The 22,852-nt window shown below is 64.5% G+C and overlaps 1 protein-coding gene across 4 annotated transcripts in view; it reads right to left on the reverse strand.

Moving 5' to 3' along the window:
• The window catches only part of COL18A1 (collagen type XVIII alpha 1 chain), an 85,211-nt gene that overhangs the window by 16,326 nt on the left and 46,033 nt on the right, over positions 1 to 22,852 (reverse strand). For 3 of the 4 annotated variants that reach the window (XM_080819489.1, XM_080819488.1, XM_080819487.1), the window contains 14 exons: positions 18,154 to 18,698; positions 11,501 to 11,587; positions 10,694 to 10,753; positions 8,751 to 8,880; positions 4,533 to 4,603; positions 4,161 to 4,271; positions 3,813 to 3,839; positions 3,455 to 3,517; positions 3,276 to 3,362; positions 2,837 to 2,890; positions 2,565 to 2,723; positions 2,005 to 2,067; positions 1,278 to 1,304; positions 106 to 237 (listed from right to left, as the gene is read on the reverse strand). In XM_080819489.1, the coding sequence (XP_080675615.1) occupies positions 106 to 237; positions 1,278 to 1,304; positions 2,005 to 2,067; positions 2,565 to 2,723; positions 2,837 to 2,890; positions 3,276 to 3,362; positions 3,455 to 3,517; positions 3,813 to 3,839; positions 4,161 to 4,271; positions 4,533 to 4,603; positions 8,751 to 8,880; positions 10,694 to 10,753; positions 11,501 to 11,587; positions 18,154 to 18,698 (1,616 nt within the window). Of the gene's footprint in view, positions 1 to 105; positions 238 to 1,277; positions 1,305 to 2,004; positions 2,068 to 2,564; positions 2,724 to 2,836; positions 2,891 to 3,275; positions 3,363 to 3,454; positions 3,518 to 3,812; positions 3,840 to 4,160; positions 4,272 to 4,532; positions 4,604 to 8,750; positions 8,881 to 10,693; positions 10,754 to 11,500; positions 11,588 to 18,153; positions 18,699 to 20,545; positions 20,651 to 22,231; positions 22,364 to 22,852 lie in introns of those variants that run through there. The other variant, XM_080819490.1, reaches the window with a different exon arrangement.

Here is a 22,852-nt window from a genome sequence, read left to right on the forward strand (position 1 = left end):
CAGCCTGCGCCCGGGGCTCGGACGGGGGCTCGGACGGGGCTGGAGATTCGCCCGTCGGGGCGCAGTGCCCGGGGCTGTCTGGGGGCGGCCGCCGCTGGTACTCACAAACCCCGCGGCGAGTCCTGGTCCTGGTGGCCCGGGGGGGCCGGGGGGCCCTGGTGGTCCAGCTGGTCCGGGGGCTCCTGCCAAGCCATTCTCCCCAGGAGCGCCAGTGGGGCCGGGGTCACCCTTGTCTCCCTACACGGGTGGGGAGACAGGATGTTCCCACTTCCGGCTGAGCCTTGAGAAGCCGCGGCCTCCCTGGTGCCCCCGCTTTCCTCGCGTGCTCTCTAACCCCCCCAAGGAGCCCACCCGAGAGCAGATGTTGGATGAGCACACCTGGCAGCCCCCGTTCCTGCTCTGACTTTGGGAGCCGACCGAACCCCCGAGGGTGACCGGGAGGACGGCCTGGGAGGCCTCGGGCTCTCCGGCAGACGCCGTCTCTCCCGTGTCCCCGCCAGTCTGGGCGTGGCCACACCGCCACGGTCTCTCCCGGGTCATGTGAGCGGAAGCGATGTGCACCCCTGGGACCCACAGGCCGTAGAGACAGAAGCAGCCGAGGGCCCCGCGACCGGACGCCTGACCCAAATTGCTAGCGCAGCAAGACACAAGCTATCGGCTGCGTCAGAGAAGTGGACAAAGTGAGACGAGGCCGGGACCCCCGCAGACGCACACGCTGAGACCCTCCCTCCAGGTCTGGGGCAAGGCGGGCGCGGGGCGGAGGGGTGGGGAGGGGCCGTGGCGGCCGGTGAGGGAGGGTGCCCTGAAGCATCGATGCGGCGGGGCATTCCGGGCCCAGAGCACGCGGAGAGGGGGGCGGGGCGTGCAGGAGCAGGAGGGCCTGAGCGGCTGGGATGCCTCGGAGGGCGCCCGGGTCCCAAGGGCCGGGGCCTGCCAGCGTGCGAGCAGGGTAGGGGGGTGGGGAGCCGAGGCAGGGGGCCCCCCTGCAGAGGGCTGGGCTCAGGGCAGGGGCCGTCCTGAGCAGGTTAACAGAGTCAGAGTTCTGACATATTAGCGCGGCCTGACCTGAGGGCCAACCTCAGCAGAACCGTAAACTCTGCTTCCCCGATTTTAGTCCTGGTGCCTTCCGGTCCCATGAGACCGGCTCCTCTGGTACCTTCCGCCTTTGGGAAGCTTCGGTGTTGATGTCTGGGCTCGGGCATCCCCGCCCGCGCTGACCCCTCCTGTTTATTTTTCCAGCCTCCCACCCAGCGGACAGCCTGCTGTCTCCTCCGTACCTTAGGTCCCGGGGCGCCCGCGTCGCCCTGCAGGAGAAAGACGACAATCACTCGAAGCGGAAGACGGGCAGCCGACGCGGGGGAAGCAAGCGGTTTCAGTCATTTCATCCCGACCCACGAGGCCACCGTCACTGAGCCGACCTCGTCCCGCGCGGCACCCAGGAGACGGGCTCGAGCGCTCCGGGGAGCCCTCCCGGCCCAGCACACCTGCAGGGTTGCCGTCCCCACCCCGTTCCAGGCGGGACGAGGCTCAACGGGGAGGGGGATGACGGCCGCCTCTCCCCGGGGGGAGAGCCCCTCTAGCCCAGCCGTCCCCACGGTGAGGGCCCCGAGCACGGCGAGTCACAGACCGCGCGCCCCTGCTCAGCCCCACGCCGCCAGGCGCTCACAGAAGGGTCGCACGGAAGATGGCCGGCGTCCCCACCCTGGAAGTCCCAGCTGTAACCGGAATTAAACCCGAGACAGAACTTCCAAATCAAGCGTCAGTCTTACTCCAAACCCCAAACCCCTTAGTCCGCTCGTTTCCGTGGGAAACACTAGGCCCGGCGTCCTGAATTTTTGCGTTGTTCTCAGCCAACTCCGGAGGCCGCCGGCCCCCACTGTCAGACCCCCGGCAGCTTCGACAGATGGTGGACGGTGGCTGCACGCGGGAGTAAGGCCACCCGCCCTGTGTGGCCGCCTTTGTGGTGGTTCCCGTGCACGCAGGTCAGCGCCCCCGCAGACTTACGGGGCTGCCTTTCTGGCCCGTCTTCCCTGGTCCCCCGTCTTTTCCTGGAGGGCCTGGCGGTCCCTGGGGGAGAGAAAGGCAGAGTGCGGGGCCGGGCGGAACTCAGTTGCAGAGAAAGAGTCATGGGTTCGCGGACGACCATCTGGGCGTGTGCTCTCCCCAGAATCCAGGCCGCGGACACCCCCGACAGGCCAGATCGCAGTGCACCGGAGACCGTGCCCGCGGCTCGCAGGCCGCACACAGCGGGCGCGGTTTTTACATTTCTTTCCTCTCCTCTGCTTTTGTTGGGGTTGCTTGAATACGGGAGGGGAGGGGCTGGTCACCCGCACGGGGCGGCGTGCCAGCCACGGAGGACGCCGCGTGCACGGAGCTCCGGTCCAGAGCATGCTGCCGAGCAGATGCCCCATGACGCACACCTGGTTCCCGTGGCCCGACCAACCACAATAGTCCCACGTGTGGCATGGCCGGGTGCCTCGGCCCCTCCCTCCGCGGACTCAGGGGTATGGCCAGGCTGAGCCCGGGTGGGGACAAGGACAGGAGGGGCAGGAGGCAGGCCTTACCGGGGTGCCAGGAAGCCCAGGGGGCCCGTCCCGCCCGGGTACACCAGGGAGGCCGGCAGGTCCTGGCACGTCTGAGCTGTTCATCCCGAAGCGGCCTGGCTCTCCGGGCAGGCCTGGGACTCCTGGGGGCCCCGGGGGGCCGGGGAAGCCTCTGGGGCCCTGCACATGGAGAGCCACGGGGTGGTCACGGCTCACAGCCCCTGCCAGGGGACGGCCCCATCCCCCACGGGAGCCGCGTGCCCATGGAGCCGGCAGGACCCGGGGACACTCACCCGGAGGCTCTCCAGGTCTCCGCCGAACCCGGACCCCTCCATGTCGATGAAGGTCTGAGGGAGAGAGCCACGGACATGGCGTCGGGAGCCCCGGCCCTCCCAGCCGGCCGTCCCCTTGCCTGAGGTCAGCGGGTGGGGGCTCGGCCTGGCCTGATAGTCCCCACGAGCCCTGCCCGCGCGGCCCACAGTTGGGAGGATCCAGTGAGAAGCCGCAGCAGGAAGGGCCGCAGCCTGCCAGACGGAAGGATCCAGACCCTGGCAGGCCCCACGGACCCCTACTCCCTGCGGCCGGAAGGCAGGGCCGACCCCCAGGCCCGGACACCCACTTGGGAAGCGGGTGAGTCTGAAGGAGGTGTTAGGAAGCCAAGCCGGGAAGGGGGTGCTTCGCCCTGGGGCGGCAGATGGGCCCGTGCTGGAAGGGACCGCAGCCGCAACTCACCAGCTTGTCATGCCTGAAGGAGGGTCCTGGTGGCCCTGGAGGCCCTTGGGGCCCTGGGGGTCCTCTCGGCCCGACCCCAGGGTCCCCCTGGGGACAAAAGAGAGCGGTTACGTCAGGGTGGATGGCCCTCGCTGCCATCAGGGCTGGGCAGCCGGGGGCCCTGACCCTCAGACACTCACCTTCTCGCCCTTGGGGCCCGCGTCTCCCGGAGTCCCGGGGAAGCCCTGTGGCCCAGGGTCGCCCTGGAAAACAAAGACCAGCAGCTCGGTCAGGGAGCGGGCCCTTTGCCGTCGCAGACCGGCGGCCGGGCGGACAGCTGAGCTGGGAGGAGCTGCCGGAGGAGGAACACGTAACTGGGTATTTTTCGATCAATAGTTAGACTCGTATTTTCTCGACAAAAGTTAAGCTGAATTTTCAAAATGGCTTCATTTTGAAAACTCTGTGCTGAGTTGAGTTGACAGTGTCTCAGGCACAAAGCCCGAAGGTCTCACACCAAGGTGACAGATAAACCCGGCTCTGGAAGAAAGGCCAACTTACCGGTCTCCCGTCTTCACCGGGATCCCCCTGGAACGAGCGAGAGAACCGTGAGCCACAGAGAGTGACATCCCGTGTCCCCATTCCGATCTGAACACGGACCTGGAGCCCCGCACCCCAAGCCCCACGGAAGGGACAGGGGTGGACCCGGAGAGCCTCCCTCCCCACACGCTGTGGCCTGGCCCTGCCGGTGGTCGCCCCCGGCCTCCTGGCGCAGGGAGGATGTGGCCTCGAGGTCAGGGCTAGCCTGAGGTCGCCCTCCCAGGACCTACTGGTTGGCCACATCCTGCCCACCTGTCCCCTCCTGCCCCAGCCCATCACCCAGGCCCAGCCCAGCAAAGGTAGACTCACTGGCTCGCCGTCCCTTCCGGGGATGCCATCCTTCCCTGGTGGCCCTGGGGGGCCAGGGGGGCCCTGCGGCCCGGGTACAGGCGGTGCCTCAGGGTTCCGCACGGCAGGACCCTGGGGATGAAGAAGCGAGGGCACAGGCTGAGGGGCCCACGGCTGCACCCTCCACAGTCCCGGGGACACGCACAGGACACACAGCGGGTGCTGGTGCCAACCAGGCCAGCCACGCGCTCCTAGCACTGCGAGGGGCCACTGGTGCCCCTGGGTGCAGCCCCAGGACAAGGACGGAAGAGGCAGTGTGGCCCCAGGAGCTGTGCCGGGGTCCCCCATGCATGCTAGAAGCACCGCCGCCCGGGGTCGGGGAAGGGGCCTCACCTCTTCCAGGCTGCCCCCGAGGCTCCAAATGCTCCCTGAGGTGACCGTATCCAAGCTGGGGGGGGTCCGAGCTGGGGGGGCAGAGGCGGCCGTCACACCCGGAGCACGGCCCGGCAGCACGTGGGGCTCACGGCCCGACCCAGGCTGCCTGCGGTCCCAGGACGCGGCCTGCTGGAGCCCAGCTGTGTCCCCGGCACACCGATGCGTGTGCATACGCACGCACTCACCCCGCACATGCGTGCGTGCATGGTTCGTGTGCGCACACACACGCGCACACTCGCACACACTCGCACACGTGGCAAGTGGGCACACTCTCGCATATGCGTGCGCACACGCGCACACTCACACGCACGTGCCTATCTTGCACACACGTGCACATTCTTACACGTGCGCACACGTTATTCCTTCTCTTGCCAAACCCCTAACACTTGCTGCGTTCATCGCAACCCTTCCTCTAGAATGCCGCACGCCCCCCAAGCTCGAGGACGCCGTCCTACGCCAGGTGGTCCCGTCAGGACATCTCGTGCTGTTACACACGGTGACTGAACAGCTCGGACCAAAGCGTCTCCACTGGCCCCACGCCGTCCTCTGTAGCTTCTTCCTGGGGACGGTTGACGGTGGACGTGCCAGGACCCCAGGAAGTGAGCTGCCCGCGGGCCAAGTCCGGCCAGACGGGCTGCTGGGCCGCCTCAGGAGGGCCCGGAGCTGCGGACGTTCGCACAGAGCCCCGGGGCAACAACACCAGGCAGACCGGAGACCCCAGAGCACAGGCCCACGAGACGCCAGCCACTGGCTCGCCCTGCTGGTGCCAGGACGGACTCAGGATGGGCACCTTCCCATTTGTAACTGACGAGGAATTTGGGGGATGCACGAAGGCTGCCCCCAAACCTTCATCCACTAGGGTCCGCACCACCAGGCAGTTGGAAGGCCCGGGGCTCCCGCGGCCCGTTCGCCGAGGGAGGTCGGGAGGAACATTCTTCCCCTGCGGGGGAGGGGGATGGGTGCTCTGGAGGGTTCGCAGGAAGCGTGTGGGGACCACAGGGGACCTGAGGCCCTTCAGCTAACCAGGGACAGGTGCCCCCGCCGTCCAGGGCCGTACCCGTCTCCGCCCCCGGCACAGCTCTGCAGGACCCTGTCCTGCGTCCAGAAGGAGTCTGAGCCGTGTCCACACTCCACAGCGTGGGGTGCCAGCTAGAGCCCTTGACCGCAGCCCCTGACCCCCCGCCAGTGCCTCCCGGATGGCCCTGAGCCCCACAGACTGGCCGTCAGACGCAGCCCAGCGCGGACCCCCCGCGAGGTGCCGGTCGGCGCAGGAGGGCAGCCTCTTCCCCTGGCAGACGGCACAGCGTGCGAACCTCCGTGGCCCGTATTCCCAACACTGGCACGAGCTGAGGCAAAGGTCAGATCTCCGCCTCAGCGAGCATCGAAACGGCAACGTCTTGTTGAGGGAAAACAGAGGAGAGAGACCGTGTGTGGAAGACGCGGAGCCGCCGGGCGCCCGAGCCTCCTCCAGGACTGGCCACGGGACCAGAGACGCTCCGGCCTATGGTCCTGCTGGCCGTCCTCGCAGAAAAGACAAACGGAGTCTAAACCGCACAAGGAAATGCAAAGGACGTAAAAACCAGAGCGGCTTCCCAAAGAGAGAGCAAATCTGGACGTCCCACGACGCCATCTCAAGACATTACAAAACTCTGGAAATCAGGACGGTGTGGCCAGACGGACTCACGGAACAGCACGGGAGTCTCGGGACAGACGCACACACGGGGACTGGATTTCCAACAAGGGCAACACCGCAGCTCAGCAGGAGACAGGAATAAAGGGGAGGGGAGGGGAGGGGAGGGCACGGAGGGGAAGGGGAGCTGGGAACCGTACTTTATGCCAAATGCCAAACTGAACTCAAAGCAGGTCACAGAGCAAAATGCAAAGCCTGGGACCGTGACCCTGACCAGAACACGTCGGAAAGCCTTTGCGGTCTTGGGCTGGGCCGACTCCCCGGACACAGCAGCAGAGCTGAGATCCATGCATGAACGGGTTGATAAATGGAGTTTCATCAAAACCCCTAACTGACCCATTCTGCCCTCCTAGCAACACGATTAACAAAAGGAACAGGTAAACCGCAGGCTGGAAAATTATTCACAGAACGGACACCTGGCGGGGGCGCGCCATCCCGAGCGTGAAAACTCCCAGCACTCGGGGACGGGAAAACACGCAGCCCGCGAAGATCAGGACAGATTCCTCCCCGAGGACAACGCGTGAACGGCACAGGAGCCCGTGGAAAGGGGCTCAACAGCGCCGGTCACGGGCACCGGCTGGGCCCGAGCCGCCCGGCGCACCTGCCAGGACGGGCGTGAAGGAGGGTGGCCGTGCCCAGCGCCACCCAAGAGCGGCGGGGACGGCGTCTGCAGCGGCTGCCTTGGGAAACGGGCGGCAGCTTCTCGGCTACTGAAGGGCACCCCTGCGCCCAGGCCCCGCCTTTCCCTTCCGAGGTGCTGACTGGGAGACACAGGAGCCGTGTCCCCGCAGAGGCTCGCCCGGAACCCCACAGCAACTCCCGCCCTCACAGCCCCAACCTGGACATGACGCAATGCCCCCCCGCAGCTGAGTGGACAGACGGCTCCGTGTCCGTCCACACGTGGAGACCACCCGGACCAACAGTACCGAGTCATAACACGATGATTCCAGACAAAAAGGCACGGGGCGTGTGATCCCACATACGTCACGTTCCAGGGAACGCCTGCGTCCGCAGCAACAGAGAGGTCGGGTGTCGCTGGGGACGGGGCAGGGGCAGGACGGAGGGATTGCAAAGTGGGTGACAGCCATCTGGGGCTGGGGCGCGCGGCCATGTCCTCCTCGTGATGCTTTCACAGGAAGACACGTGGGTCCCAACTCATCAGACCGCATGGTTTAAACACACCCAGTTCACTGTGCGCGGATCATACCAGGAGCAAAACCAGAAAGTGACCCCAGGCCCATGAGGGCGGCTCCCAAGGGCTCCTGGGACAGCCCTGGGCTGGGGGCACAGTGAGGCCGAGGTGGGGTGACCCTGTGGCTCCGGAGGGTGTAAGTCCCTCACTCAGGACCGTGACCACCGCTCCCAGCGCCAGGTCCTTGGGGAAGGGCACGCGGAACGTGAATGGCAGGGTCCTGGGGGACCGCCTGTCGGGTCTCTAAGTTTCTAAGCTGCACGGAGCATGTCTTATTTTAGTAATTTTTTGACACCAATTAATTCTCTTTAAAATAAAAAAGTCTACATCCCTCCCTCCAGCCTTGACGTGAGTGTGGAGGGCGGAACCCCGCCAGCATCTCCGTAAGCCCCGGCTCGACCCGCCAGACCCGAGTCCAGCGCTGCTGGGGGCACTCTGGAGGCGTGACTTGGAGGTTACCGAGTAGCCGACTTACAGGTGGGGAGATTAACCTGGATTATTGGGGTACAACCCAATAATCCCCCAGAACTGTAGAGGAAGGCAGGAGGGGTGAGGCGGGAGGGGAGGTTCGGGAAACTCAAAGCAGGAAGAGGACTCCCCCCTGCTGTGGCTGGGGTCAAAGATGCGAGCCAGGAACCGAGGAACGGGGGTGTCCCTTGGGACCTAGGACTGATCCCTGGGGAGCCTCTGTCCTACAGCTGCAGGGACCGGAGTTCTCCTAAGAACCTGAGTGAGCGGGAGGTGGGTTGGGGGCCGCCAGGAGAGGACGCAGCCCTGGGACTGCGAGGGAAGACAGGGGTGCTCCCCGCCCCCAACAGCCGCGTTCACAGTGACCCGTTAGCGACGAGACAGCTGACGTTCTCTGTGTGTCCGCGGCCCCGGGGCCCGGCCTCCGGAGGGCCCACCCCCGCAGCCCTACCCGACCCCGGCCAGCAGAACCCCCACCATGGTCCCCAGGGAACATCCCCGATCCCACATGCGGACCTAGTTCACGGAGGTCCCGGGCAGAAGCTGATCTGTCCCACGACGTGTCCCCCTCCAAGCCAACTCCCATGTCCTCCCAGCGAGCCCGCAGTGCCCGCGGGTCGGCCCCGCAAACCCCCACCAGCCCCAGCAGCACGAGAAACGGACCACAAAGAGCAGGCCCAGAGCTCTGCGGCGACTCGCCCGGGGCCACCAGGGGCCAGGTGGGCACTGCGCACTCCCCCGGCTGGGCGTGTGTCCACGAAGGACAGAGCCCCTTGCCGCCCGGGCACGCTACAGACACAGACGCCACACCAGCCAACGGTTTTACCTGCCAACGAGGACACCGTGGTTTCTTCCTCAATTTCTTCCGTTCTGGAATTTTCCTCATTCCTGTCTGCAGCTAAGGGCGGAGAAGTGACCGGGGGAGCCTCAGGGAGGCTGGGTTTGGACGACGGACCCTGGCAAGTGAGAGCGGGAGAAACGGCTCCGTTATTTGGTGACTGCGGGTGTCCTGGGCACGGGAGTGGGACTGGCCCGTCGGGTGACGAGGTTTGTCGGGTCAGACGCTCACAGATTCTTACAAAAGGCGGCGACAAAAACCAGGGGCTCCATCTTGGACAGGACATGCGCCCGGCCCCCCGTGGCCGTCTTCTCCTAAACGGCCCGTGGGGACCAGATCCCCGGACGCCCCGAGCTGGAGCTCTTCCACTCGCTCGGGCCCCGGGCAGCCCCGCGCTGACACCCAGGGCCCTGAATCCTCCCCAAGGTCAGGGACCTGCCAGGTGGGGGGATCACAGACACCTGTCGGGGGGCAGGAGCCTCCGGCATTCCACGGCCCAGGCGGCACGGGGCGCGACTCGTGCTGGGCAGGGGCCACGACTGGGCACGTCACAGCTGGGCCGGGAGGCCAACAAGCACCCTGAGGAGGGCAGGCCGGCTGCGCTCAGAAACCCCATCTTCCTGGTCCTCCCCGCCCCCCAGCCCGCTGGAGCCCCAGACGTGTCGGCCCAGCTCGCAGACATCCACACACGCCGTCCAGAGGCTTCTTGCAAGCGCCCGACCCACACGGGGCCTGAGCTCCCTGGTGACTCCGTGCCGATCCAGGCCCCTGGTGACCGTCATTCCCGGGAGGCCAGTCTGAGGGCCTGTCCGAGGCCGCACACCAGGCCTCCCCCTGCACCGCAGCCCCGCGGATCCGGGAGAAGGTGCCCTGGGACCCCCAAGCCCCAGCAGCCCCCCAACATCCCAGAGCCTCTGAGCGTGAGAGACGGAGGTGCAGGCCCTGCCGTGGAGAGTGGGCGGGGGGCCCTATAGGCCACGTGTGTCCTCAGCCGCACCTGCCCACCCCGCACTGCCTGTGGCCCCGTCCTCTGCGCTCGGGGAAGCCACCACAGGCCGGCCAGCCAGATTTCCCGCACCGGAGCCTGGCCAGGTGTGGGTTCCCAGCTCGAGTGCCACAGGTTATGGGGCGAAGGGTGAATGCACGTGACCAGCTCCGGGTCCTCAACCCCTCTAGCCCTCCGACAGGGGCCGCAGAGCCCTGAGCTTCATGCCAAGGCCATGGCAGAGCTCAGAGCTCATTTCCATGGGGTTCTGCCTGCCTGATGCATTGGTTTGCACCAGGGAACCCCGGGGTGACAGGAGCCCAAATCCAGCCTGTGTCTGCAAGGAGCCCACAGGCCCTCTGACACAGGCGGGAGCTGTCACGGGCACCACGCATGGACGCTACGTCCAGGGCGCCCGCCGGGTGCCCTCCCAGAGCTGCTTCAATCAGTGCAAGGCCGGGGGTCCCCAGCACCCCCTGTGTGGTGTGGATGGAGCTCAGGACCCTGCCTGTCCTGGCCCGCCGGTGCGTGAACCCTGGGACAGGGCAATGGGGGCGAAGCTGGGGGGAAGGGCAGGGGGCAAACCCGTTTGTGCAAATTGAGAAAAAAGCTGCCCTTTCCCACCCGTGCATTATTTCAGGGGTAGGAGCTGGGTGGGGTCTGACTCGGCCTCCAGAACCTTCCTCACCGAAATGCCGGAGTTACGAGCTAATGTGGAGGCGTAAACAGAACATCGCGGTCACCCCCCCAGACCCAAAGAGGATTCAGAGTCAGAAACCGAATTTTAAATCTCCTGGAGGAGCCACCCAAGTCCCAGCGTTCCCGTGTCCAGCTGAGGATGTGTCCGCAGGTCCCAGAGAGCCCGTGCAGGTGTCCGGCGCGTGCTCACACGGCCACACTTCTGGGTGGGGTCCCGGGCGGGCAGCCCCGGCTGCATGGCACTCACCGACGGCTCCCTGAGGGGCTCCCGGGTCTCCTCCAGCCCGCTCCCGAAGTCTCCGGACGCCTGTGGGCATGCAGGGAAGGAGGAAGCCAGTGACCAAAGGGCATCCATGCGGGGTCAGCCTGGCCGCCGGTGGGCACGCCAGTCAGACCTCCGCCGAACCGCCAAGAGACACGTTCCCTTCTTTGGACTTGTCATTCCGTTCCGGGGCCACGGCGCTGGGAAAGAGCCAGAGGACAAGACAGGGCGGGAGCTCCGGGCACAGTTGTCCACACGAAGGCCACGGGACACGTGACCCGTCCTCTCACCCCTGCGCTGCTCACCCACACGGCCAATGGCCTCACTGTGCTCGTGGCCGTGGGGTCCCTGGGGGCATCCCGAGTCTGGATTCTCCCTGGGAAACGCTCCCTGGCTCTCCCCGCTCTGTCCCTCATGCCCCGAGAGCTGGATTTTCTTCTTTCGATCCCATGCACGCACACGCTTGCACATGTACGCACACGCTTTCACACGCACGCACGCGCATCTGGCCATGGGGGCTACTGGCGACCGTGCCACCGGACAGGCGCTTCTTGGGATCGCTGTTCACACTCCATATTCGCTGCGAGTTTTTAAGCAGCTAGTTCGATGCAGGGAAGGCTCTGACGTTGTGGGTAAAGGAAGACGTGGTCCCAGGTTCTTGGTGCCCAAACAGCATCTTTCCAAGGAGACCCTTCCAGTCCCACCACGTTGGGGTTCCCGGCACCCACATGCCCCGGGCCCTCTGCCCTCGGGTAGGGGTGGGTGGGGTGGGGAGGGAACCCTGACACTCACCCCACCGCTGTCCTCGTCGTCCTCCTCCAGACAGTGCAGGGAGCTCACGTGGGGGTCCCCGCGCACACTCAGCTCTGCGATCGCCCCCTAAAGGCAGAGGGAGAGGGAGGTCACTGTTGGTCCCGAGGCAGGTAGTGCAGACAGGAGCCCAGTGACCTCGGCGGGGACACGGAGTAGAGCGAGGCCCAGACGGAGCCGAATCAGAGGAGATCGCGCTCAGGTCGCTCCCCTTGGGGCTCCAAGAGCATCCGCGTGCGGGACGTGGAACGGAGGCTGCGCTCCCGGAGGGCGCGGTGTAAAACGGGCACCACCGGCCCTGAGGAGCACCGGCACGCGTGTCCTCCCCAAACCCAGGGGCCTGGGGCCTGGGGAGCTGGCGATGGGGGAGGGGCAGCTGCGTATCACCCCGGCTCTTGTGGGGGCCGCTGGAGTCCGTGACCGGAAACCGGAGGACGTGCCCCAGGGCGCAGGCGGTTCAGACCGTCCCCCGGGGTCGGAGGGGTGCTCCCTGGGATGCACCTGCCTGAGCCCTTGCCGTCAGGCACACGAGGCCATGGGGCCTCTCGCGACACCTGCTGCGAGGTTTCCCCGCCTGGGAACGGTGAGTGTCACACGCGCGTTTTCTAGCGCTGTCTTTGTTTCTCAGCACCTCAACCCCGGGGACGTCCGCCGGCGCCTTGCTCCCCGGTAGAAGCCGTACTCGGTTGGTCTGAGAGGCCCCGGCACAGAGCGGCCGGGGCCGGCCGCCGAGCGCGCAGGTGTCCGTCCCGGGCGCAGGGCGTTGTGCTGGGGTCGACCCAGCAGGACTCGCAGGACTGAGCGTGGCCCTGCCCGGCGCTACGCACACCGCGATGTCCTTCGTGTGACCTGCGTGTGTCCCCAGAGTCTCCTGATCTCCCCAACCACGTGCACACGCGGGGGCCCTTCTCGCCGCGTCTGCACACGAGCACAGGCCACGAGCCGGCACCACCTGCGCCGGCACCACCTGCGCCGTTCTGTTTGTCCCTCCGACGACCTTCAGACTCCCTTCCTCAGCTGACCCTCGACCCCGTGACCTTCCTGCTCCACACCAATGAGAAGCATGCGACAACCAACCAGCAACGTGCCACCGCGTCCCCAGCTGAGCCGTGCCTGAGAGACTGCCTCCTCCAGGAAGCTCTCCTGGATCCCTACCCAGGAGAGTTGTTACCTCGGGGCCAGTTCTGCTGACTCTGCCGGCCCCTCCACTTCCCGCTGCTGACAGTGAGGCCCGTGGGGCCCCGTCCCATCTCCCTCTGTGTGTGTCACACGTGCTCGTGGATATGCGTGGTATGCACAGGTGCCACGTGTGTGCACGTGTCTGTGCTCACGTGTGTGGTCCGCACACGCGTGCTTGTTCTGGGACACATCCCTGCTCCTGGGAGGCCGAGGACGGCTGGACCCAGGTGGGACTTGGGGGGAGGAAGGCCCTGTCGCCCCACCGTTACCCAGAACTCCGCACACTTGCAGCCGGACCCGTGCCCCTGCGTGTAGGGAGGAGGCAGCTGAGGACACGGGCGGGAGCCGGCAAAGGCCCCTCGGCGACACACACACCACGTCGTCCTTCACAGGGGCCCACGGACGGGCTGACGTTTCGGGCGGCAGGCATGGCTCGCGGATGTCACAGTGGCCGCCAGCTCCCATGCTGGTGTGGGGCTGTGCCAAGATGCAGAGGGTCACGTCCCGTGGCTGGGCTGACCTCTGAAGGCGGGAAAACGGTGGTCACGGGCGGGACCACATACCTCACGGTCACCATCGTGCCCACCTAGCCACCACGTGTTCCCGAGGATCAGAGGCAGGGACTGCCGTAGCTCTGTGGTCCACACCGTGGACTGTGGTCCCAGGAGGAAGCTGACTGGTTCTCTGCCAGACTCAGGGTGGTCGTTGGTTCCAGAAAAGTTCACTGGGGCGGCCGGCTGATGTCCGGGACTCATTGCACTCCAAGGGAAGCTGACAGCCAGCGGCCTGACCAGGGAGTCAGGGGCAGGGGCCTGCGGGCCTGTCCCCAGGCTGGTGGGTGGCTGTGTTGCAGGGGGAGGCAGTGGCCAGAAACTCGCCTCCGAGACTAGCCCAACCAAAGCAGCAGGTGCCTGTGTCTCACCCTGTCTAACCCTGAGCCCAGCAGGGCCCCCCATCGGATCCAGAGCCATGGTCACCGCTCCCTGCCTCCTCCTCCTGCCACCGTCCCCCACCAAGGGCAGTGCGGTCCCGCAGGGTCTCCACAAAGCCCAGGGTCAGAGTGAGGCCCAGCCCTTCTGTCAGTGGTCGCCGGCGAACCCACCGCAGAGCTGTCAGCGGGACGTGGGGAGGCCCTGACTGACCGCCTGGGCCTCGTGCCGAGAGCTCCTCTGCGGGGCTGGCCGAGTCCCCATGACCCACAGCGGGTGTCCTCCAGGGGGCTGGCCCGAGCCCCCGTGACACGCTGAAGGGTGAAGGAGAGGTAGCACGCGGACTGGCTGCAGACAGGCCCCTGCCAGGGCTGGGGCTTCAGGAGGAGGGAAAGACAGTCCACGCCGTGGTGGGGGAGTCGGCTGCGGACCGTGCTTGGGATGTTTGAGAAACGAGAGACCTTCCTTCAAGTTCTGGGATGCTCCAGCCACCCCGGAGGGCAGCCACGCTGCGTGGGAGAGGTATGTGAGCGTGTGCGTGAGAGCGTTGTGTGGACGGGTTATGTGTGAACACGTGCTCACGTATGAACAAGCGTGCATGTGAGTATGTGTGAGTGCGGCGAGAGCGCACACACGTGAATGAGTGCACGTGTGTGCGTGTGCCCATGAGCTTGTGTGTGCAGCCCAGGAGCAGGGGAGGCACACACAGGTGCCTTCTGACGTTCAGGCTCCGGGAGGTACCACTGGCCGCAGGAAACACAGGCCATCCTGGGCTCACAAATGCCGGGGTCGGCAGCAGCGTCCTGCTCGCTGCAAAGGACAGAGTGGCCCAGGTGACACGGGTCACCAAGTTTGAAGACACAAGGACCAACACGGGGCAGACGTTAAATCCTATAAGGTCGTGCTTTCCAGGGGGCAGCGCGTTGGCCCCTGGGGGTGGCAGCGATGAGGGGAGGGCACGGGCACTCCAGGCAGGTGGGGTCGGGGGCCAGACATCCCGCCGTGACAGTCCCCCCCGACCCTGTCCCTCGAGGCTCCAGGCTTCCCACAGAGCAGGCCCCGCACCAGCACGGGCCCCGAGGGTCTCCCCAGGAGGCCGGCGCCAAAGGCGAGCGGGAAGTGCGGGCCTGGGGTGCACAGCTCCGCAGGGACACATTTAGTGGGGAAGATGTGACTTGTGCAAACGTCACAAGACCCACTGCAAATACGGGACAGAAGCGACTGTTGTGAAATCTGGAGGCACCGCACTTTGTCAACAAAGGCCGTTTGAACCACCTCCTGTGCTGCCACGCCGGGGGCCACGCAGCGTGGCTGTGGACGTGACGAGAGCTCCGTGCTGGGCGAGCGGGTCTGAGGTCACCGGTGCGGGGCGCCTCCCGGGGACCCCAACTCCCGGGGCTGCAGAGTTCTCCGGGCGGTGTCTGACCCAGGAAGGGCTGTGTCTGGGCCGAGTGCAGGGTGGGATGCGCTGTGTGGGGGACACGGCATGTGGCACTCCCGGGCCGACTCACCCCTGCCCGCACTCGGCTGCGCCATCCTCCGCTGGCCCAGCCCTGGGTCGGCCTCGTCCCTTGTCCCCTACGGCAGCCACAGCTGGCCCAGCCCCCCCACCCTGTCTCCCCGCACTCCAAGCGCCGCTGGCTTCTGCCCCCGCTCACGTCAAGCCTTGACTGTTGGCACGAGAGCGTCTGGCTTCCTCGCGGTTCCTTCTCGTGGGGTCACGTCTGGGCAAGTTGTCCCATCACAGACAACCTCCACCCGTCTCTCCCTCGGCGAAGGCAGGGACCGGCAGGAATGCCGCGGCCTCGAGCCTCGGCTCCCTCCCGGGGCGCGTGGTCGATTCGGTTGCATAAAAGGGGGTGAGAGGGATTGTCGGCCCAGGTGTCAGCGACCCGCTCTCCCTCGGTCTGGAGCGGCGGGCTGGGCACCGGGCTGGGGGACCCCTAACCCTGACGGCATGTCCCTGCCCTGCTCCGTGTCATCTCCAGCCTCCAGCCTGCCCGTGGCTGGCGGGTGACCCCCCCCCAGCTCCAGGGGACCAGGCGCGGCTTTCTTCTCTCACGTGGCCCACACGGCCGAGGAACGTCCCCATGGCCACGGGGTCGCCATCCAACAGAGTAAGGGACCATTGGGCACGAGGTGCCACCGCCCGGCGGGCTGTCTGCGCGACCGGGGCCCCAGAGCCGCCAGGAAGCGTCCGTAGGGAGACGCGAACCCACGGCGAGTGGGAGAGTCCGTCCAGGGACACGCGGCCCCAGAGCTCGTGAAATAGTCAAAAATATCACAAAGGCCCCCGGCCCCCCAGCACGGGCTGGAAACGGCTCTCCGCAAAGCGCCGCCGTGACGGGGTGGGGGCGCGACATCCCAGCAGACGCTCCGTCCCGCTCTTGACCCAAGAACAAACTGGAGTCTGTGACCTGAGAGGAACAATGAAGGCTCTGTGGGGCCGGCCGCCGGGAGGGCCGGAGGGGACGCCAGCTTCCTCCAGCCCCACGCTGGCTTCTGCCAAATCTTACAAGTCACGTGACGGGAGGGGCTCTTCCCCGGGAACCTCGATTCAGAAAGTCTGGAGAAAGGCCTGCACTAGACCCATCCACCCTCCAAGCTCCTCCCGGCAGCCGGCTGGAACCGGATCGAACACCCACACGGGAAATTCCTGAGGCCTCCAGCCTGCGGGGCTGCGAGCAGCTAGACCGCGCTGGGCCGCGGCAGACCCTGCCCAAGTGAAGTCAGCGGGAAGCCAAGCGGCCGCCCAGCGCCGGCGGGGAGCCCACACCTCACTGCACTCCTGTCTTCCCTACCTCAGAGGCTCGGGGCCGTGTCACCCGCCACGGACGTGTTCCACATAAACACGTTAAGTATCTCCATGGTTTAAGCAAAAGGCAATTTGGGAGATAAAATTTATAGTGGACAAACCGAAGGACCTGTTTCTTTCATATATAAAGAGCTTGTATAAATCAATAAGAAACGGACAAACCCATCAAAACAAAAATGCAAAGAACATAAAAAGGCCAGCCACAAGAGAAGAAATTCAGACAGCCAAAAAGCACGTGAAAAAATGAGTCTGTCTACACGAACAACCAAGACATGCACGTTAAGACACCCAGACTCCGTCTGCCTGTTTTGACGGGCGGCTGTGTTCTGCGTGTGTGACACAGAGCCCTGATATGGCCCAGGGAGGAGGTGCCGGGCGTCCTTGTCCATGATAGGGGTGGCCCGTGGCATGCCATGACATGGGTGACCTTGTCCCCTTCAGCACACAGGCAGCCTTTCTGCTGAACTGTTACGGACTTGGGAACCAGGCGGTCATGACCCCGGGGAGGTCCTGGGATCGAGCTGTGCACCCGGCGCCCTGCACCCTCTCCCTACACCCCTCCCCGACTTGTGCTCTTTCTCTCAAATAAACAAATCTTTTAAAAAAGAAGAAAGAAAGTAGGACAGAAAGACAGACGCAGGGACCATCTGGGGTGCTTTCCCGTCTACGTCTGCGGGACGGCCCCCATGAACACAGCCCCTCCCTCGCCGGGACAGCCCTGTCGGCCTTTCTTCCCGTTAATCATGTTTGAGGATCAAAACGAAAACACAAAGAGGCCCAGTTTGGTATCAAAGTCCTGCTGGCTCCCAGACCCCAAGGGTTAAGAGTTCCCGTCAGAGGTGAAAGGTCAGCTTTCAGCCCCGAGTCACCAGGACTTAGAACAACGTCCGTCAGGCAGCCTTTGTCTGGGCAATAATTAGCCTTCTGTCCTGGGGACCCCGCCCCCCAAGGCGCACACAGGGACCCTGTCTGGCCGGGGCGCAGGGGCGTCCCAGCCGCGGGGGCCTCTAGGGGCAGGGCTGGGGCTTGTGACTCAGCGCCTGCGGAGGGTGGGAGGCCGAGTGCCGGGACAAAGACTCCCCACCCGGGCCCTGGGAAGGCCCAGGCCAGGCAGAGGGGACAGGGGCCTCCCTGAGGACAGGTGGGGACAGTGGCCAGCCAGGGTCCCTGGGGCACTTCTGCCCCTGCTGCCCTGAAACCGAGCCGCGGACGCCCGGGGTGGTGAAGACGAGGACAGTCAGCAGGGTTGACGGGGTGACGTGAACCGCCGGCCTGGCCCAGGCTCAGTGCTACGTTCTGCTGTTACCGTCTTGAAACTCCCTGTTTTCAGCGTGCACGAGTCCCGTGGGCCTGGACACGGACCCCCTCAGCCAGTGGGGCCCCGGGGTCACTGCAGGCACCACACACGGCGGGGGGGGGGCTCCTGTCGTGGTGGGATGGGCATCCAGGGAGGAAGGTGGTCCCAAGGGGCCCCCTGCGCGGGGGGGATCAAAGGGGCGAGAGCACCAGGAGAGAGACACGTGGGAGCCCTACGGAGCCGGGACCCCCAGGGCTGCGGACCCCTGCAGGGCAGACGGCTCTGCCCCGGGGGTAGCCCGCTCCCGGGGAACGGCGGCACAAGGCAGGAGGCCGCTATCGTCCTGGTCCCCGCGGCTGGACAGACCCCCGCCCCCAGGGCAGGTCCCCCCCGGAGACGGTGGCCATCGGGTTACCTGGAACTTATCAGGGTCCGCTCCTCCGGCCTGGGCCACGAAGAGGCCCGCGCCGGGCTCCAGCTCCAGGCCCCGCGGGGAGCGCGCCAACGGCACCCGCTGGAACAACTCGCAGTCCACGAACAGCGCCGCGGTCGCGCCGTCCACACTGAGGGCGAAGCGCGTCCACTGGCCGGTGAAGGCGGGCAGGCGAAAGCTGGCGGCCGTGCGGGTCCGCGTGGCCCCCGGCTCCGTGTACAGCAGCTGGATCTGCTGGTGCCCGTCGCGCACGCCCGACAGCTTCACGCCCACGGAGACCACCGCCTGCGCCGCGTCCGTGACGGCGAACAGCACCCCCGCGTCCTCGGTGGCGGGCCGGACGTGGAAATGCAGCGAGAAGTCGCGGAAGAACCGGCCGGCGAAGTGGTAGCGGGCGGCCTGGCCGCTGTTGGCGTCCGGGCCGAACACGAAGGCCGGCCCCACGTCGGGGTCGTCCACCTGGGTCACCTGCTGAGGCGGGGGCTCTCCGAGCAGCTGCAGGAGCCCCACCTCCGTGCCCCGAGTTTCTGCAAAGAGAGAGACCCCGGTGAGGGCGTGCCTGGGGGGACCCGGGCAGGCAGCGTCCAGGGGACACTGGGTCACGAGGGGCTCCCCACCCGCCCGGCACTGGCCCTGCTTCTCCAGGCCCCACTCAGTCCACACGTCACGGCTCCCTTCCCTCAATGGGCTCACAGGCCCCCAGAGGACGAGACGGGAACCGTCCCCCCCGGGGCCTGGAGGGGGCAAGGATGCACGGGGCACGGCGTCCCCGTCAGAGCCCCGGCCTGCCGCGGGGACCGGGGCCCGCACTCCGCCCGCCCCATGACCCATGCCCCCACCCTCGGCCAGCGGGTACCGGGCTCCAGCGGGTACTGGGCTCCAGCCCCAGTGAGGCCCCCTGCCCAGGGGCGCTGGCCTTGCCAACGTCAGTCCACGTGAAGGGGAGAAACCCGTCGGCCCCACAGTTCCCAGGTCTCTGGTCTCCGCTACCGACCCGCCTGCACCCTCAGCCCCCGGGCAGGAAACCAGACCAGGGCTGTTTCTGGGAGGCTCTGTCCCGGCCTGAGCCAGTCCTGGGGTTCCGGGCCTGTGTCACCCCTGGAATACAGGGAAGCCACGCCGCTGCCCCAGCTCTGTCAGGGGCTTCCTCGGTGTCCCCTCCCCCCGTGTCCTTGCGGGGCTGCCCCAGCCCTGACCTGCGGGGGACCACGTGGCGGACAAGCCACCAGGGAGACCTGGGGTTCCTTCACCAACGGACACTCATACTTTCCTCTCAAATGCCCCTGGGAGTCCCAGCCCCCCCGGTTCGCTCTCTCGGGGGCCCATGGCCTGCCCTCCTCCCCCGCGCCCTCCCACCACACGGAAGCAGCTTGAGTCTAGGCTGGGGACACGGCCATGATCCAAAGGCTGCTGTGGTGGGGACATGGGCCGTGAACTCCATGACGCCGGTCCTGGGCCCCAGCAGGGCCTGACTTGACCGCGCACCGGGACCTGCCCGAGCCTTTCAGGTGAAGCCCGGAGAACGATCCCTGGGCAGGCAGGGGCCACCAGCAGCCTGACGGTCTCGGGCCAGGAGGGTCCGGTGCCGGGGCCGGAGGGCAGGGCCCACCTCTCTGTCCGGGGAGCGCAGTCACTGCGGCACACGGGGAGGGGGAGAGCCGTGGGGGCAAACAGCAGGTCAAGGACAGACCCACACTTCAGGGATTTCCCGTACGCACGCTTTACCGGCTGCTTGACCCAAAGGCTTTTCTCTCAGGACCCACCTGCAGCCTGGGTGTGGTCATTCTCCAAGGTGAGAATTGCACGAGGTTGGGCAGGGGATGCTCTTCCGGGAAGGGGCTACTGGCCAGTGGGCATCCTGAGCAAGGTGGTGAGCACGCCCATGACCCTGTGTGTGAACGTGACTGAATGTGGCAGTGAGTGTGAACGTGTGTGTGGGGGTGTGTGCTGAGCACCTGACGTCCGGCCCTGAGCAGCGGGCCAGGTCAGAGCCGAAGGAGGCAAGGCCAAACCCCAACATCTTAAGGCAAGTCCTGTCTTGCAAAGAGCTCTTTGAGAACCACAGACAAAGACAGAAGCAAGACAGAAGCCACCAGAATGAAGACAAGCCCTTGGGTACCCGCCAGGGGCGGTCCATGTGGGACCGTGCTGGGCATCTCGGCCCGGCATGGCCCTGACCTCCCGCCGTTGGCAGCACCACCGGCCGGCCGGGGTTCCCCGTCCCCGGCAGGTAAGACCCTCCCACAGACGGGAAGCAGGAGGCGGCCGAGCACAGCGCAGACCACAGTCTCGTCGGAAGGGCAGTCCGGCATCGGTGATGGGGAGCAGGGGGGCCTCGCGGGAAGACCGCAGGCTCCGGGGAGACAGTGGCTACCTGATGCTCGAGGGCAGACACTGCTGTCCGCCCAGATGGCAGCTGCTGGGACCATCCCCTCGTCTCGCCATTCACGGGGCCTCAGCGTGCAGTCGGGGAGATGCTCTAAGATCAGGAAGCCGGACGCTCATCAGCCTCCAGGTCAGTGGACCTGTTGTCCTGACTCAGCTGTCTCCAAAGTTAAACACGGATACGCCCACCACTGCCCTTCCTCCCAGGCAGCTAGAAGTCTCCCAGATTAACTTAGAACGCAAGAGCCACTGATGTCCTGGGCTGACAGACAACAGCATGGGCCAAGGCAGGCCCAGGGACCCCAGCGATGCCCAGTCAGCTCCTTCCTCTCCGTGCAATTCCTCATGGTTCCCACTGGCAGTCAGCCTCTAAATGCCACGGCCGTGAAGTCACGGGTCCCTTCTCCAGTTACTGGCCCTGTGAGTGGAGAATGGGGTCACCTCTCTGCAGACCATCTGGAAGCTGCTGCTCCAAAGGCCCTGACCAGCTGTGGTGGGCAGGAAAGAAAGATGCCTCCAAAAAGCAAACGCCCACGCCATGCTCGGAGAGTTTAGAAGAACACCTTCATGGGAACACAGTGGGTGACATGTCTGGCAAGTGGGAGCCCCTCTGGTTGGTCCACACTCACCTAGATTAAGGAATCAGGGGACCTGGGGCGCCTGGGTGGCTCAGTGGGTTAAAGCCTCTGCCTTCGGCTCAGGTCATGATCTCAGGGTCCTGGGATCGAGTCCCGCATCGGGCTCTCTGCTCAGCAGGGAGCCTGCTTCCCCCTCTCTCTCTGCCTGCCTCTCTGCCTACTTGTGATCTCTCTCTGTCAAATAAATAAATAAAATCTTAAAAAAAAAAAAAAAAGGAATCAGGGCACTTGCCTAGTTGAAGATAGGTTCCCTTTCGGCAAACAGCCAGCCATGCCCAAGGGGAATTGCCCTAAGTACGTAAGGCTCGTTTAACACTCCAGATCAATGACTTTGGTCCACCTCAACAATACCAGTTGGAAAGAATCACAGAATCATACCAGTAGATGAAGAAAAAGCATTTGATAAAATCCAACACTCATGCACGGTAAAAACTCTTAGTAAACAAAGAATAAAACAGAATTTCCTCCGCTGCATGAAGAGTATCTGCAAAGCAGCCCCTCAGCTCATATCACACTTTCTAGTGAGAAACCTGAAGCCTTCACACTAAGATCAGGTGTCTGTCACCACCCCTTTGCAACATCATGCTACAGGTTCTCGCTAATGCAATGAGGCAAGAATAGGAAATAAAATGCACAGATTGGGAAGGAAAAGATAAAAATGTCTGTTTGTAGATGACATGACTATCTATACAGCAAATCCAAAAGAACTGACAAAAAGAAAACAAAACAAAAAATAACCCTCCTGGAACTAATAAGCAATTATAGCAAGGTAGAGGATACAAGGTTAATATACAAAATTCAATCACTTTGCTATATACCAGTAATAAACAAGTGGAATTTGAAATTAAAAATGTAATATCATTTATATTAACATTCACACAAATGAATTACATAGATGTAACAAACACATGTACAACATCTATATGAGGAAAACTACAAAACTCTGCTGAAATAAATCAAAGAACTAAACAATGCAGGGATGGCCCATGTTCATGGATAGAAAGACTCAATGTTGTCAAAATGTCAGTCATTCCCACCTTGGTCTGTAGATCCAGGGCAGTCCGAGTCAAAATCCCACCAAGTTCTTCTGTGGATACGGACGAACTGATTCTGAAGCTTATGTGACAGGCAAAGACCCAGAAGAGCCAACACAAAGTTGGAGAAGAACAACGTTGAGGACCGACACCACCGGCTTCAGGAGTCACCATGGAGCGACAGTGATCAAGACACTGTGGTATTGGAGAAGGAACAGACGACGAGAGCAATGGGACAGTACAGAGCGCCCCGAAACACAGCCACACGCACACTGCCCAAGGCACGAGGCCACCCGTGTCTTCAACAAGCGGGGCGGGAACAACTGCACGTCCACACACAAAAAGTGAATCTAGACACAGACCTCACGCTCTCGACGATTCACTCACAACGGATCGCAGACTCGATGCAGAATGCGAAACGCTCAAACTTCGAGAAGACAACACAGGAGAAATCCTGGGGGACCCTGCAGAGGGGGTGACTTTTTACACACAGCACCAAAGGCACGATCCGAGAAAGAGAGGACGGGTGAGCTGACTTCGTTAACACGTCAAACTCGTGTTCTGAGAAAGGCCGTGTCAGGAGAGTGAGAAGACGAGCCACAGCCTGGGAGGAAGCATTTGCCA

Source organism: Martes martes (genome assembly GCF_963455335.1).
Source record: "Martes martes genome assembly, chromosome: 1".
Lineage (NCBI taxonomy): Eukaryota > Metazoa > Chordata > Mammalia > Carnivora > Mustelidae > Martes > Martes martes.